Source organism: Leucoraja erinacea, chromosome 11 (assembly GCF_028641065.1).
Source record: "Leucoraja erinacea ecotype New England chromosome 11, Leri_hhj_1, whole genome shotgun sequence".
Lineage (NCBI taxonomy): Eukaryota > Metazoa > Chordata > Chondrichthyes > Rajiformes > Rajidae > Leucoraja > Leucoraja erinaceus.
Genome location: NC_073387.1, coordinates 44,687,370 through 44,702,366, shown reverse-complemented (window position 1 = coordinate 44,702,366; position 14,997 = coordinate 44,687,370). Strand labels below are relative to the sequence as shown.

The 14,997-nt window shown below is 42.4% G+C and overlaps 1 protein-coding gene across 1 annotated transcript in view; it reads right to left on the bottom strand.

Annotated features, from left to right (window-relative positions):
- The window catches only part of LOC129701736 (A disintegrin and metalloproteinase with thrombospondin motifs 2-like), a 213,758-nt gene that overhangs the window by 14,535 nt on the left and 184,226 nt on the right, over window positions 1–14,997 (bottom strand). The window contains exons 13-17 of the mRNA XM_055643129.1: window positions 13,786–13,919; window positions 6,005–6,128; window positions 3,558–3,638; window positions 2,976–3,139; window positions 805–964 (exon numbers count right to left, since the gene is read on the bottom strand). Coding sequence (XP_055499104.1) covers window positions 805–964; window positions 2,976–3,139; window positions 3,558–3,638; window positions 6,005–6,128; window positions 13,786–13,919 — 663 coding nt within the window. The remainder of the gene's footprint in view (window positions 1–804; window positions 965–2,975; window positions 3,140–3,557; window positions 3,639–6,004; window positions 6,129–13,785; window positions 13,920–14,997) is intronic.

Here is a 14,997-nt window from a genome sequence, read left to right as displayed (position 1 = left end):
GTTTAGTTCTGTTTTGGGTTTGGCCTTGAAAAGGTGATGGTTGGGTCCCTTGAAAGTGAAGCTTGAATGTTAAAATGATATGCTAATTCTAAATGTTATCATTACTACCTCTTGTAAATGTTAATGAAACGAGTTGAAAAAAAGTTCAATTTCAAATTGCAGTGCTATTCAGAGAGCTACTGAAGCACCTCCATGTTAAACTACCATTACTTAAATAACACAAGGTCATTGAGCACCACCCCCAATAAAGCAGAACCATTCAAACGTAAGCTTTGCTGAAATTTCCTGAATTTGACCCAGCTTTGAAATTGTGTGCTTCCTCGTTATTTAATTAGAAACAAACTTAGTTTGAAGTGAGGAACGGCAAATTCTACAGAATTCTTTAAAACATCATCTATAAACTGATCTTTGTAATTCTTTACAAATCTTTTGTTAACGTAAAAAAATATATATAAATGTACACGGGCATTTGTTTTAATAGAGTTAGTCACTGCATTTCCCAATATCAAATAAATTAACATTATTTCTAGAGTGTAAATAAAATCAGCGTCCGGTAAAGACCTGATCCTAAAATAGTTGTATAACAAATGGACACACTAGGAACTGCAATGCTGGAATCTTGAACAAAGAAATAATGTAAGGGAGTAACTCAGCAGGTCAGGCAGCATCTCTGCTGGGCATGGATGGGTAACGTTTCGGGTTGGGAATAGACTTATTTATGAATGATTTATGAATGATAATTCACTACCAGTAATCAATCTTTGGTTCACTGTTATATTTGTGCATTATTTAGCTGCAGATTACCTCCTCCACAGTGTTTGGAGCACTGGGACCATCTCTTCAAAGCCCATTCAAATGTAGCCATGTCTTCTTGCAAAACTTCATTGGTCATAGTAGCCAAATAGTCCTCATGAATTGTGTATTTATATGTCAGGGAAGTTTTGGCATTATCGCTAGGCATCATCTAGTTTTAGTAAAGAAAGGCACAAATATATTAAAATACAATCAAAATACTGTAGAAGCCTGAAATCTGAAATAAACCATAAAATGATTTTAAAATCTCAACAAGTTAATTAAAGAATAACAATGAAGAGGGAAAACATTTCAACTCGGTGACATAACCTTGAACTAATCATTTTTGAAACTTTGGGCCAAGCTTTGCTGATGAGCAAAGATCATTGCAACAATCTATAAAGGAATAGGAGTTCATAAGTGTCACTGGATTGTTTTTATACCGTTGTCCACCTTCTTCGAATGCTATTTGAATTTTGAGTTCTATTGTTTATCTCCTCCCTGAACGCCAACCTATGGTTACCAAAAGTTTAATAAATTAAGAGTTTTTAAGAGGAAATAGGAACAAAGGCCCAGAAATAGAGGTGTTTAGACTGAAAATGGAGGGGCACAAAGTCTTGTCACACATAAAGACACAGCAGACTCTCAGCGCTCAAAGGAGAATAGGATATTCAAGGAAGTCGAGAGATCTGGGGTGCTTAAAGAGCTGAAGGATATCTCAGAGATCCTGAAACTTATCTAAAATAAGGACTAGAATTTGAATATTAATACCAATGGTGCCTGCAGTGTGAGACAATGTAGATAAAGAATGGGGGTATAAATTGGAAAGATGTTAACAAAGAGTAGACATTGGGCATAATGTTTTCAGATAAGCTGAAGCTTATACAGGATGGGAGGCATGCCACTTTAATTATAATTATAGGACCAATGATAGTGGCTAAGCAAGAGGAACAAGCTAAATGGAAGAGTGTAAATAAATTGCTGTGGATAAAAGGTGGAAGACTGGTTGAGAAGATCGACAGTGGCAGGAAAACTGCAACAAATGGTAAGCCCACAGGTCAGCAGATGGGAGATTGCAATTTTAAGTGACTTGTTGGGGAGTTTCCTCCAGGAATTGATTCAAGAGGAATACAAGAGGTAGACAGAGCACGGATTCTGAAAATTACCAGGGAGTATCCCGACTCAAGCCTGGGGAGCAAAGAAAGCATGTGACATGGTTAAAGGAATTTCTGTTAACATGGGCAGAGGAGATTGTTTAACGGGTTAGATGGGGCTATAAACTAAAACAAGTGCAACATGAGTTAAACAGAAGAATAAAACAACTTATGATAAAGTTTTGCCCTTTGCCAAATGAAGAATTAGGTCTAATGGCCAACGCAGAATGAAGATTTTTTAAATGACTCGAGGCATTTAGAAAAGATTAAGTAGAAAGTAGGGACCAGGAAAGTGCAGGAGGGTAGTCTGTGGCAGATTGTGGTGGTTAACAAAACTAATGCGAGAGGCAAAGGTAAGCAACACATTGACATGGGTGTATTTTGTGCGTTTCTTTTCTAGGCTGGAATGGTCATGCAAGAAAAAACAAGGTGTCCACACTCTTTACTAGAACTGTGGAGAAGCTGGTGCATTTTAATGGAGAGGAGCCATGTACAGCCCCTCTGATGGTGAGTTAGAGAAGGGGGGATCAAGAGCATTTTTTCCAGGCACGTTGGAGTACAAAAGGCCTGGATCATCAAATGAATTAGGCACCACTTCATTAGTCATAATAGCTAAATAGTCCTCATGAATTACAATTGTATGTCAGGGAATGTTTGGTATTGTCATTGACAGACAGAGAGAGAGAGCGAGGGGGAGGGGGGGAGAGGATCAGAAGGAACAGGTGCAAATTGAAATGAACTACCTTTGGGGCCTTACATTGTTGCAGCTTACTTCCCAACTCCCTTTCATTTAGCAATCATGTACCAGCCTCCAGCAAACTATGCAAACCACTGAACAATTACTTCATATTCACTGGTATCCTCAAAATCTATCTCTGTAATCTTGTCCCTGGCCACCTTTCCCAGATTTTCTCCCAATTCCTGTTTGGTGTCCATATTTTAGCTCCCTCTGTGGGATGTTTCATTATGTTAATACTTCTACGCAAATGTAAACTGCGACTGGGTGTGGTAACTGGAACGTAATCTTACCAGCACTACTATTCCATCGCGAAGGGGTCCAATAGTTTGTAAAGATTCCTTGTCATCATCATTGGAATACTCCCAAATTACGCCCATTTCAATGAAAGTTTTAGAATCGGGAAAATCATTCTCTCCATTCAAAATAAAAAGTCCCGTGGCTTGGTTCTTGATGACTTAAAATAAACAAATATTAAATTTCTGGTAAGTATATGTTATAATTAGATTAACTTCCAATTATGAAATTGTAAAGTCTGAACAGCATTTAAGTCACATATTAAATTTCACCTGTAATAGCTTTTAAATCATTACACTTTAAAAGTATTAAACACAAGGCACTTTGAAGATATCCTTCAGCTGTTACAGCTGCACATTAAACAGGATGAAGTTTTTTAAACTATACCGGTGATGTAAACTGCTCTTGACACTTTTAAATTCGGGAGAGAGGGTAATTATGTAAAAAGAAATCATTATATTCAGAGAGAATTATGTTTAAATAGCGAGGTCAACTCAAATCGTCTCTTTGGGCCGGATTAGTTCTCGCAACAGTTCTTTATACTTTCATACTTGAGGTTAATTTTGGAGAAGACTTACCAATAAAATGAGGAGATGCACTTAGTTCTTGAATGGACAAGTGACTTGCTCCAGCTGGTATTTCAAACATCTTCAGATAACCTGTCAGAGCAAATCAAAGACAACACTCTTAGGTATAAAGACTGGAGGAAACTTAAGTGGATTTGTGTTATACCATGAAATAAAATTGTAAGGAATTGTCAAAATGCCCTGGCTAATTTGAGGTAGATTTGAAGTTCAGATAGGGTTAAAGTTAACAGTTGATTTAACTAAGGACACAGATTCAAAGTGATGGCCAACAGATACTGGGGAACTTGGGAATGTACACATCGCAGTTAGGATCTGGAAATTACTGCACGTAAGTGTGATGGGAGCAGTATTAATCAGGAGTTTCAAAAAGGAATTGAATAGGCACTGGGAGAAGGATAAATTGAAGGGCTGGTGGGAAAGAGGTGATGACTAAGATTGGATGTTTGTACAAAAAGCCACAATGAACGCAATGGGTTGAATGGACTGTGTGATAGATTCTATAATTTTCTTCGAGGATATGGTGGAAACACTGCCCTGAATATCCACTTTCTTCATCTTTTTCAACACTATTACGCTGTTACTCAACACAAGGATGAAAGAGGGGAGAAGGGTAAAGCAGCATACCCTTGTGAGCCTGTTCCGTAATAAATCTTTGCTAATCTGATTTTTTGGCCTCAATTTTTCTTTCCTAGCTGATCCTCATTCACAACCTTCAAGATAAATAATTGAGAAAAAATAATTTAATTCTGTGTTTCTATGTAATTATTTAAGTGATTACCCCGGACTGGGCAAGCTTTCTTGGCCTTTTTTACTGTAGAAATACAACAAAATGCCTATGGCTAATTGACATAACTGTGCCAGCCAAACACACAGTAGTTTCCCAGATTTATTCCAGGCTTGGTCTGGGACAAATGATCCAAACTTCGGGAGATGACTGGCTGAAGATGGAACCAGTTCCTACTAATCAGAGGTTCCAATCATTATTTCATATTGTAGATTTGGGGGAAATTACATTTCTTTATTGGATTGATTGATTCTTCAATTCCAGGAATTGTTTCAAAACTACTCATTTCTAATATTTCCGAGCATAGTGCTTCCCCTCCGACCTAACCATAATTTCCAACTTTCTAACGCTGTGCTTAGTCAGAGTTTCCCCAAGGGGGAATAGCTCAGCTGTTTCAGGATCTACAAGGAATAGTTTCTAAGAGAAAGCAAGTGTATCTTTGAAATACAGTCATGGGGAATTTGGCCACCATATACATGCAAAACACTCAGATTACAAAGAATGCAATCATGAAGAAGGTGTACCAACAGCTCTATTTTTTAGAAGTTTAATGAGATTCAGCAAGTCATTGCAATCACCAACTAATTTTTAAAGTTACTGTAGAAAGTATCCTGACTGGTTGCATCATGGCCTTGCCTGGCAGTTGCAACATGTAGGAACACAAAGTCTGCAGAGAGCAGTGGATTCAGCGCAATCCATCACAGGCACAGACCCCTTCCCATCTTCAAGAGCATCCACATGCGGCATGCCTCAAGAAGGGTGGCATCTATCAACAAGTATCCTCACCATGCTCTCTTCCCACTGCTACCAGCGGGTAGGAGGTAAGAAACCTGTAGTCCCACACCACCAGGTTCATGGAACAGCTGCATCCCCACAACCATTACGTTCTTGAACAGACTTGCTGAACCCTAATCCAGCCTAGGCAACGGAACTGAATGGACCACTACCATGGACTTGTTTTCAAATTATGTTTTGCATTAATGTCCTGCTTCTTGCATAGTCTCTTTCTTTTCACTGTTTTGTAGAATGTATGTATAATTTATGATTTGGGTGCTGTTTGAATCTATGCACCTGTGATGCTGCTGCAAAGCAATATTTTAATTTACCTATACCTCACCATGTTTGTGCCTGTGACAATAAACTGGACTTGGTGGGGTATATGCAATCCATTAAGCCCTCTTATTAGAACTGCTTGCAGTGCCAACTGTGTGAAAGATACATCTACTAGATGCGCTGGAATGCATCCTCAGTGACCTGGGGTCATCGGGTGTTTCGGGTCTCACAACATCAGACACCCTCGCCCATACGACCCAGCCGGGGTTGATCAAGCCCCGACTTGTGTCCCAGCAGCAACTGCCCACAAACCAGCCCTCTTAATCCAAATTTCTGTGCGACTTCGCTTGCGGATTGAATGGCCCTCTTCTCTGCCAGCCCCGTAATGCCAAACTGGTTGAGGACTTAAACATCCCTGTTGTATTCAGGAATCACCCTTTCCTGCTTCACAGAGTGGAACTGTAGGCAAGATGCACTGCTCCTGATTTAAAAAAAGGTGGGACTAGCCTACAGATAAATGCAAGTGATTTGCTTCTTTATCCAAAGTGATTTGGGACAGTGTGCTTGTTCTTTGTGCAAATTAACAATAACATGCACTAACCTGGTTTCTTCGCTGCTCTGGAGAACGTTCCCTTGATCACTTTGCATTGAGAATTTTCTCCACCACATACTCCACACTTGTCTTCCTGTTTACTGGAACCCAGTATTTTATCACAGCCCACTTTCTAAAACATTAAAATAGCACTGTTTTTAATCCTCATGGCATTTTTGTGTTATACAGGTGCACAACCTTTTATCCGGTGTTCCAGAAACCGAAAAGCTCCGAAAACCGGCCATTTTTTCCAGATGTCGTCTGCGCACCAAAGCTCGCGTTTGGCGCCAAACCTGACCCAAAACGACCCACGGTCAACCCAGGTCTGTACTACTGTAGCGGCTGCCTCCTCCCTGGAGACCGGGAGACGCTTAAACATCTGTAAATCATTGCTTAAATGTTAGTCAGTTAGTTTGGAGGGCTTTTATGTGAAGGGGGGTGAAGGGGTAAACTTTAATTCTTAGTCCCCTACCTGGTCGGAGAGGCGGGGAGCGGTCAATGCCTTACCGGGTCGCTGTGCAGTAAGCTCCGCAGCGCTGTGGCCGGTGGGGCCGCGGGCGGCGCCGGTTGTAGCTCCGACCCCGGCAACTCTACCCCTGGCTGCGAGGCGCTCCAAATCCAGCGCGGCCCGCGGCCGGACGCCCCAGCTCCGCGAATGTCGGGAGTCGGCGGCGTCGCAGCGCTGGGATACCAGCGGGGTGCGGGCAATGCCTTACCGGGTCGCCGTGCGGCAAGCTCCGGAGCGCTGTGGCCGCCGACACACAACATCGCGGAGCGTCGCTGGATTTGGAGCCGCGCAGCCAGGAGTAAAGTTGCCGGGGTCGGAGCTCCAACCGGCGCCGCCCGCGGCCGGACGGAGCCCCCAGCTCCGCGGCTCCAAATCCAGCAACGCTCCGCGAATGTTGGAAGAAGGCGGCCACAGCGCTCCGGAGCTTGCCGCACGGCGACCCGGTAAGGCATTGCTCGCTCCCCGCTGGTATCCCAGCGCTGCGACGCCGCCGACTACCGACATTCGCGGAGCTGGGACGTCCGGCCGCGGGCCGCGCTGGATTTGGAGCGCCTCGCAGCCAGGGGTAGAGTTGCCGGGGTCGGAGCTACAACCGGCGCCGCCCGCGGCCGGACGGAGCCCCCAGCTCCGCGAGGTTGGGAGTCGCCGACCAGGTAGGTAGGGGACTAAGAATTAAAGTTTCCCCCTTCACCCCTACACCACCACCACCACCACATAAAATCCCTCCAAACTAACTGACTAACATTTATGCAATGATTCTCCCGGTCTCCGAGGAGGAGGCAGCTGCTCCAGACTTTTCAAGCCGCCCGCGCTACCTACCTAATCTACGCTAAAAATCTTCCATTCTGAAATCCGAAAATGTCCGAAATCCGACAAGTGTCTGGTCCCAAGGCTTTCGGATAAAAGGTTGTGCACCTGTATTAATAAAGTCTTCATAAAGGTAGGAATTATTAAAGAAAGATTTAAAATAACCAAGATTCAGATAAAAATATATTTAATTAAGGGGTGTGCCCATACATATAAAGACCCTCCTCTGTTGTTTTGTAAAAGTATCCATTTCTTTTCTAATGTGTTTTACACAACATTAAATAAATCCTCTGACATCCTAGGAATTAGCCATTTTGTCACATTACAGATGGCGTAGGTGACTATCCTTGGATTGTGTTTCATTACTAAATCTTTACCCTATTAAATTATTTAAATATTTTTTTGATCTGAATCAATGATCAGATTTTAATTTTGATCAAGGCAAATTCAAAATCTTTTAAAAACATTTCCAATTTCTATATATACAATTCTAAATTATCTACGGATTTTGAAATACACTCAACAATACACATCTCATTATAGCCATGGAAATCCTAAATGCATATTAAAAAAAACACAAACTGGTGTAAACGCAAACTACTGGATGAACTCAGCAGATTGAGCAGTATTGTGGGGACAAAGGGTTTGTCGGCATTTTAAGTCATGACCTTGTATCCAAGACAGAAGCATCGACCATCTCATTGCCTCCACAGATAATACTCGATTCACTGAGTTCTTCTAGCAGTTTGCTTTTTTGCCCCCGATTCCATTATCTGGTGCCTCACGTTTCCCCAATATTACAAATTATCCTTTGTTAAGGGAAACATGAACAATGTCTAATGTATTTTATTCACCTGTGAAACTGCCCAAATTGACATTGGTTATTTAAAAACAAACATTTTGCAAGTGTAGAATGGGTGACACTGTACATGAACAAGATCTTAAATAATCCTTCCATCTCCCGTGGAGAAAGAGATAGCTTGAGTTTGCGCAGCAGTGTAAGAAAGATTTGGTATTTGCATGTGGCAGCATTACATTGATAAGTTTCAGTGGGATTGTGTGGGCCCGTGATCTGTCACTTAAACAAGATCAATTCATATGATTTGCAAGAAGGTAAATTTAAATTGAAACTTGTTAAGAAAAGATTTGGATACCAATCAAACTAAGTTTGCTTGATGTTAAAGTTTATGAAGTTAAACTGGACCAGTAAACATCGGAAAATAAATTTAAAATTAGTTCTATTGTTCTCCTCTTTAACTATTGCTCTTCAGCCTTCCTTTCATTCCAAGTAAGCCGAAAGTAACAGCGAACTGTCAATCTTCACAGGAACTGAGAGTTTCAATGGGTATGCATTGGTGTACTCAGCACCAGAACGCAATGCAATGGTGGGCTCAGCACAGTCCACCACAGGCACAGCTCTACCTACCATCTACATGCATCTACATGAGGCTCTTTCACAAGAAGGTGGTATATATATTGTCGGATCCCTACCATCTGAGCCATGCCCTCTTTTTGCTGCTACCATTGGACAGGAGGTGCAGGGCCTGAAGTAGCACACCACCAGCCTGTGCCGACCGAAGCTCCCCTCATATTAGGGATGATTTACAATTTTACCAAGCCAACTAACCTACAACTTGTACATCTTTGGAGTGTGGGAGGAAACCCTGGGCTCCCAGGGGAAACCCATGAAGGTCTCCTCAGATCCTGGTGAACTTCTACCGCTGCACCATCGAGAGCATCCTTACCAACTGCATCACAGTATGGTATGGCAACTGCTCTGTCTCCGACCGGAAGGCATCGCAGAGGGTGGTGAAAATTGCCCAATGCATCACCGGTTCCACGCTCCCCTCCATTGAGTCTGTCCAAAGCGAGCGCTGTCTGCGGAGGGCGCTCAGCATCGCCAAGGACTGCTCTCACCCCAACCATGGACTGTTTACCCTCCTACCATCCGGGAGGCGCTACAGGTCTCTCCGTTGCCGAACCAGCAGGTCGAGGAACAGCTTCTTTCCGGCGGCTGTCACTCTACTCAACAACGTACCTCAGTGACTGCCAATCACCACCCCCCCCCCCCCCCCCGGACACTTATTATTTTTTATTCAAATCGTTTGCTATATCGCTCTTCAAGGGAGATGCTAAATGCATTTCGTTGTCTCTGTACTGTACACTGACAATGACAATTAAAATTGAATCTGAATCTGAATCTCAGGGAGAACGTATAAACTCCACACAGACATGCACCCATAGTCAGGATCGAACAAAGGTCTCTGGCGCTGTACGGCAGCAACTCTGCCACTGCGACACCATGCCGCCATTATTTTCAAATTGTCTTTTTCACTAATGTCTTGCTTTTGCAGTCTTTTTCCTTTTCGCCATATTATATCTTACAGTATGTTTTTAATTCACATATAATTTATGTTTTGTGCATTTTCCTATCAACTGAGCCCAGGTTCCGGCATTCCTTGTCAACTCACCAGGGACTAGTTTTGTTCAGAGTTCCCACAATTTCGCTCAACTCACTGGAGCCCAGGTTCCTCAGCTCCCTTTAAACTTAATTGATACACTGGAAAATGTATCATAAAACTATACTATATTACATTTAAAATAGTTAGATGAAAAATCTGTTGGGTTATTATTAATCTGATAGTCCTGAAAATCTGCTTGTAAATTGAAAGTTCTGAGAATGCAGCATTTTCAGAGTTTTATCGTACATAACATTTTTAAAGATTGAGGCAATGTTGGAATCGTCCCACTCAGCTTCGGGGGCGCCAACAAATGATGCAAGTTTTTCAACATAAACTTTCTCTGAAATTTTCACCATTGCCAGTCAACATTTTGCCTGGAATTGATCAGGGCCACTGCCAGCAACCCATTGAGTTCTGTTGAGATGCGAGCTGGCCGGTGAGGTGTGACAGGTGCCATCTGCTCACCCCAGCAAGGAGATGAGGCCCAAAGCCAGCTTCACAATGGTCTCCATTGGCATTTCAGACTAAATGTAACACCTCTGGAATCTGGGGGAGAAGCACTACTGTGGTTGCAAAAGGTAGACACATAAAGCTGGAGTAAGTCAGCAGGACAGGCAGCATCTTTGGAGAGAAGGATTGGGTGACGTTTCGGGTCAAGACCCTTCTTCAGACTGATGTCAGGGGAGTGGGCGGGACAGAGATGGAATGTAGACGGAGAGAGTAAGACTTGTGGGAGAAGTTGGAAGGGGAAGGGGATGGAGAGAGAGGGAAAGCAAGGGCTATTTGAAGTTAGAGAAGTCAATTTCCACACCACTGGGGTGTAAGCTACTCAAGCGAAATTTACGCTGTCTTGACCTGAAACGTCACCCATTCCTTCTCTCCAGAGATGCTGCCTGTCCAGCTGAGTTACTCCAGCTTTTTATGTCTTTCTTGGGTTTAAACCAGCATCTGCAGTTCTGTATTACACAGTGGTTGCAAAGATATCTCAAACTGCATGGTAACTTTTAACAGACCAAACCCAATATTTGAAAATCTTTTATAGCTTATGTGTAAACTTATGCCTGGATTTGAGAGTTATTTAAGTTATTTTGTTTCCATCTTTAATTAGAGATGACAAGGTTTTCTCATTTTTCTATTTAGATTTAAATAGTTCTTCAGTTTTATTATTTGCAGATGGCAACGCGTGTGACAGGATGCTGAATATACTTGGCTGCAGGTGGAGGTTGCATGATAGTCAGTTTTCTTCTGACCCAGTGAGTAAAGAATAATAATTTGAAGTATATGTAGGATGCTAGATTTTGGTGACTGAAAATCTACTAACCCCCACGTTCCATTTGGAAAGTGGTGAAATCATTGGACAAAGTCAGCATGGATTCACGAAAGGTAAATCATGTCTGACGAATCTTATAGAATTTTTCGAGGATGTAACTAGTAGCGTGGATAGGGGAGAACCAGTGGATGTGGTGTATCTGGACTTCCAGAAGGCTTTCGACAAGGTCCCACATAAGAAATTAGTATACAAACTTAAAGCACAAGGCATTGGGGGTTCAGTATTGATGTGGATAGAGAACTGGCTGGCAAACAGGAAGCAAAGAGTAGGAGTAAACGGGTCCTTTTCACAATGGCAGGCAGTGACTAGTGGGGTACCCCAAGGCTCAGTACTGGGACCCCAGCTATTTACAATATATATTAATGATCTGGATGAGGGAATTGAAGGCAATATCTCCAAGTTTGCGGATGACACTAAGCTGGGGGGCAGTGTTAGCTGTGAGGAGGATGCTAGGAGACTGCTGGGTGACTTGGATAGGCTGGGTGAGTGGGCAAATGTTTGGCAGATGCAGTATAATGTGGATAAATGTGAGGTTATCCATTTTGGTGGCAAAAATAGGAAAGCAGACTATTATCTAAATGGTGGCCGATTGGGTAAGGGGGGAGATGCAGCGAGACCTGGGTGTCATGGTACACCAGTCATTGAAGGTAGGCATGCAGGTGCAGCAGGCAGTAAAGAAAGCGAATGGTATGTTAGCTTTCATTGCAAAAGGATTTGAGTATAGGAGCAGAGAGGTTCTACTGCAGTTGTACAGGGTCTTGGTGAGACCACACCTGGAGTATTGCGTACAGTTTTGGTCTCCAAATCTGAGGAAGGACATTATTGCCATAGAGGGAGTGCAGAGACGGTTCACCAGACTGATTCCTGGGATGTCAGGACTGTCTTATGAAGAAAGACTGGATAGACTTGGTTTATACTCTCTAGAATTTAGAAGATTGAGAGGGGATCTTATAGAAACTTACAAAATCTTAAGGGGTTGGACAGGCTAGATGCAGGAAGATTGTTCCCGATGTTAGGGAAGTCCAGGACAAGGGGTCACAGCTTAAGGATAAAGGGGAAATCCTTTAAAACCGAGATGAGAAGAACTTTTTTCACGCAGAGAGTGGTGAATCTCTGGAACTCTCTGCCACAGAGGGTAGTTGAGGCCAGTTCATTGGCTATATTTAAGAGGGAGTTAGATGTGGCCCTTGTGGCTAAGGGGATCAGGGGGTATGGAGAGAAGGCAGGTACGGGATACTGAGTTGGATGATCAGCCATGATCATATTGAATGGCTGTGCAGGCTCGAAGGGCCGAATGGCCTACTCCTGCACCTAATTTCTATGTTTCTATGTTTCTATTAATGCAAGACATTAACCTGACCAAATTAAATTGATAGCCCACTGCCCACAAATTAAACTCCACCTCTTCCTTTCTTCTTCCCGCCCCCCCCCCTCCCACCACCCTCACCGTCTGAAGAAGGGTTTCGACCTGAAACTTTGCCTATTTCCTTCCCTCCATAGATGCTGCCTCACCCGCTGAGTTTCTCCAGCATTTTTGTCTACCTTCGATTTTCCAGCATCTGCAGTTCCTTCTTAAACAAATTAAATTGATGTTTACTTTTCTCCCTTGGAAATTGCTAAATGGTGTCACTGACACAAGAGGAAAATGGGAGAAGGTCTACAAGAGAGATGAGTATAGAACTTGTCTTTGGTATCCACCACTCAACAGGTGCAAGGATCAGCCCCATTGAACTGAATGTGCAATGTTGAGCGCAACTGATCAACAATAATCACTGATCGCAACCTCAAGTTAAATCAGAACCTGAATGCACAACTAGTAGCAGTACATCATTTACTGACGGCTGAAGAAAATATCTGCCATTTTCCTAAGCTGAAAGAATTTTTGCCCTTGACACAGAAAGAAGACAAGGTTGTAATCTATTCCACCTTAAAAAGTATTGGAAATTAAAGCACAGGTTCAGTGTGCTGCAGTGGTGGCTGCAGACACAGTCCTTCCCATAGGGAAAAAACATAGAAACATAGAAAATAGATGCAGGAGTAGGCGATTCAGCCCCTTGAGCCAGCATCGCCACTCAATATGATCATGGCTGACCATCCAGAATCAGCACCCTGTTCCTGCTTTCTCCCTTTCTCCCTTCAATACCCTGAAGGAGGGTATTGGATGGACTGAAGGGGAATTCCCAACACATTTCTGTCAGGCTGTGATGGGGGTGGATAGTTAAAATTCTACTTGCAATGCTTTAACCTCTCTAATCAATCCCGTGCTTTCCTTGAATTGCACAAAATTGCTAAATATGCCCTTCAGACTTCAAACTAATGGATCTATTATCGAGCAGAGTGAATACCTCTTAAAGACCAAAAGTTTGTACAGATAGAAATTTCCAATACTTATTAAACTGGAATAGATTATGACCTTGTCTTCAGTCTGTACAAAAGGCAAAAATCGCTTTAGCGTAGGAAAATGTCAGATTTTAGAACTTAATCGTTTACTGCTACTGCTTGTGCATTCGTGCTTAGGCGAGCAGTAGCACAGAGCATATACAGAAGAAATCCATGATACATTTTAATCAGATCCTTGTCTGCGTTAATAGCATGCTCAAATAATAAATGCAACTGCTTAAAAAGTTATCTTCAGCAAGTTTTATAAAAGATGTGAAATGACAATAAAATTTGGTTTACTCACCACACAAGCACCTCGAACACAAATATCATAGCGATTTGTGTAGGAACAACGAGTTCCATCATGTACTAGTCTCTTCATGTAGACTATTTCCCGAGTTTCTTTTGATTCACAGGTGAGGTAGCACCTCTGGGTAGCTGTTGGGAAACATATTTATCATTTCATTTCTAGCTTAGCCTTGGATGTTATTCTTAAAATATCTTTTGTTACTGTAAGTACATCTTAGTTGGATTGGAGATCAATTCCTATTTGGACTGTTTTTCATAAGAATCCAAATATTTCTGCCAGAATATTTGATTTAGAACTAAAATGGTACATATGGAAGTTCAAAAAAGATTTAAGAATAGAGGACAAAAAATTCAAATCCATCAATCCCATTCTTTTGATCCTATGGGGCCCCATTTTAGCTCAAAAATGGCTGCAACATGCACCCTCATTTGTAGCGTGTGATTGTGACATCAATATGTGTGCAATGCTGGTTTGAAGCCAACTTTTCTATTACGAAGTTTAAGGTTCCAAATAATTATAAACTCTTAATATGAGGTTGCTGCAATAAGGAACCTCCGACCAGTTGTCGACTGATGTCGATTGATTATTGGCACAATGCTGCAAGTATCATTCATTCTACGCTCCAATTTCTTTCTATATTTCACACTCAGTCCACCTTGGGCTACACGATCTTCTGCTTGCCAAACATTTTAACTCTTCTTCCCATTCTCATTGTGACCTTTTGGTCCTAGGTCCCCTTCCTGCCAGAGTGATGCCTCATGCATATTGGAGGAACATCATTTCATATTTCACTTGGACATTTTACAGCCCAGCTGTATGAAATTTGATTTCGCCATTTCCTCCCCCCCCCTCTCACCCCCCTCACCCCCATCCCCGCCACTTCCACCCCAGTTGTCCCACTACTTCCACCATTCACATCCTTGTATCCCTGTTGTTAGCTCATCTTCCCCAGCCAGCCATGACCCATTATGGACTCCACCCCTTCATCTGTTGCCGGCCCCGTTTTGTTCTGGCCTTCTCCATCTTTCAGTCTGAAGAAGGGTTTCAACCTGAAATGTCACCTATTCCTTTTTTCCAGAGATGCTGCCTGACTTGCTGAGTTACTCCAGCATTTTGTGTCTGTCATTCTTTCTAAAGTTAGCTTCATGGTATTTGCGTTCCTTCCAGACATTCATGGATGAGTTGGAAATAACTTTTGAAAGCAGC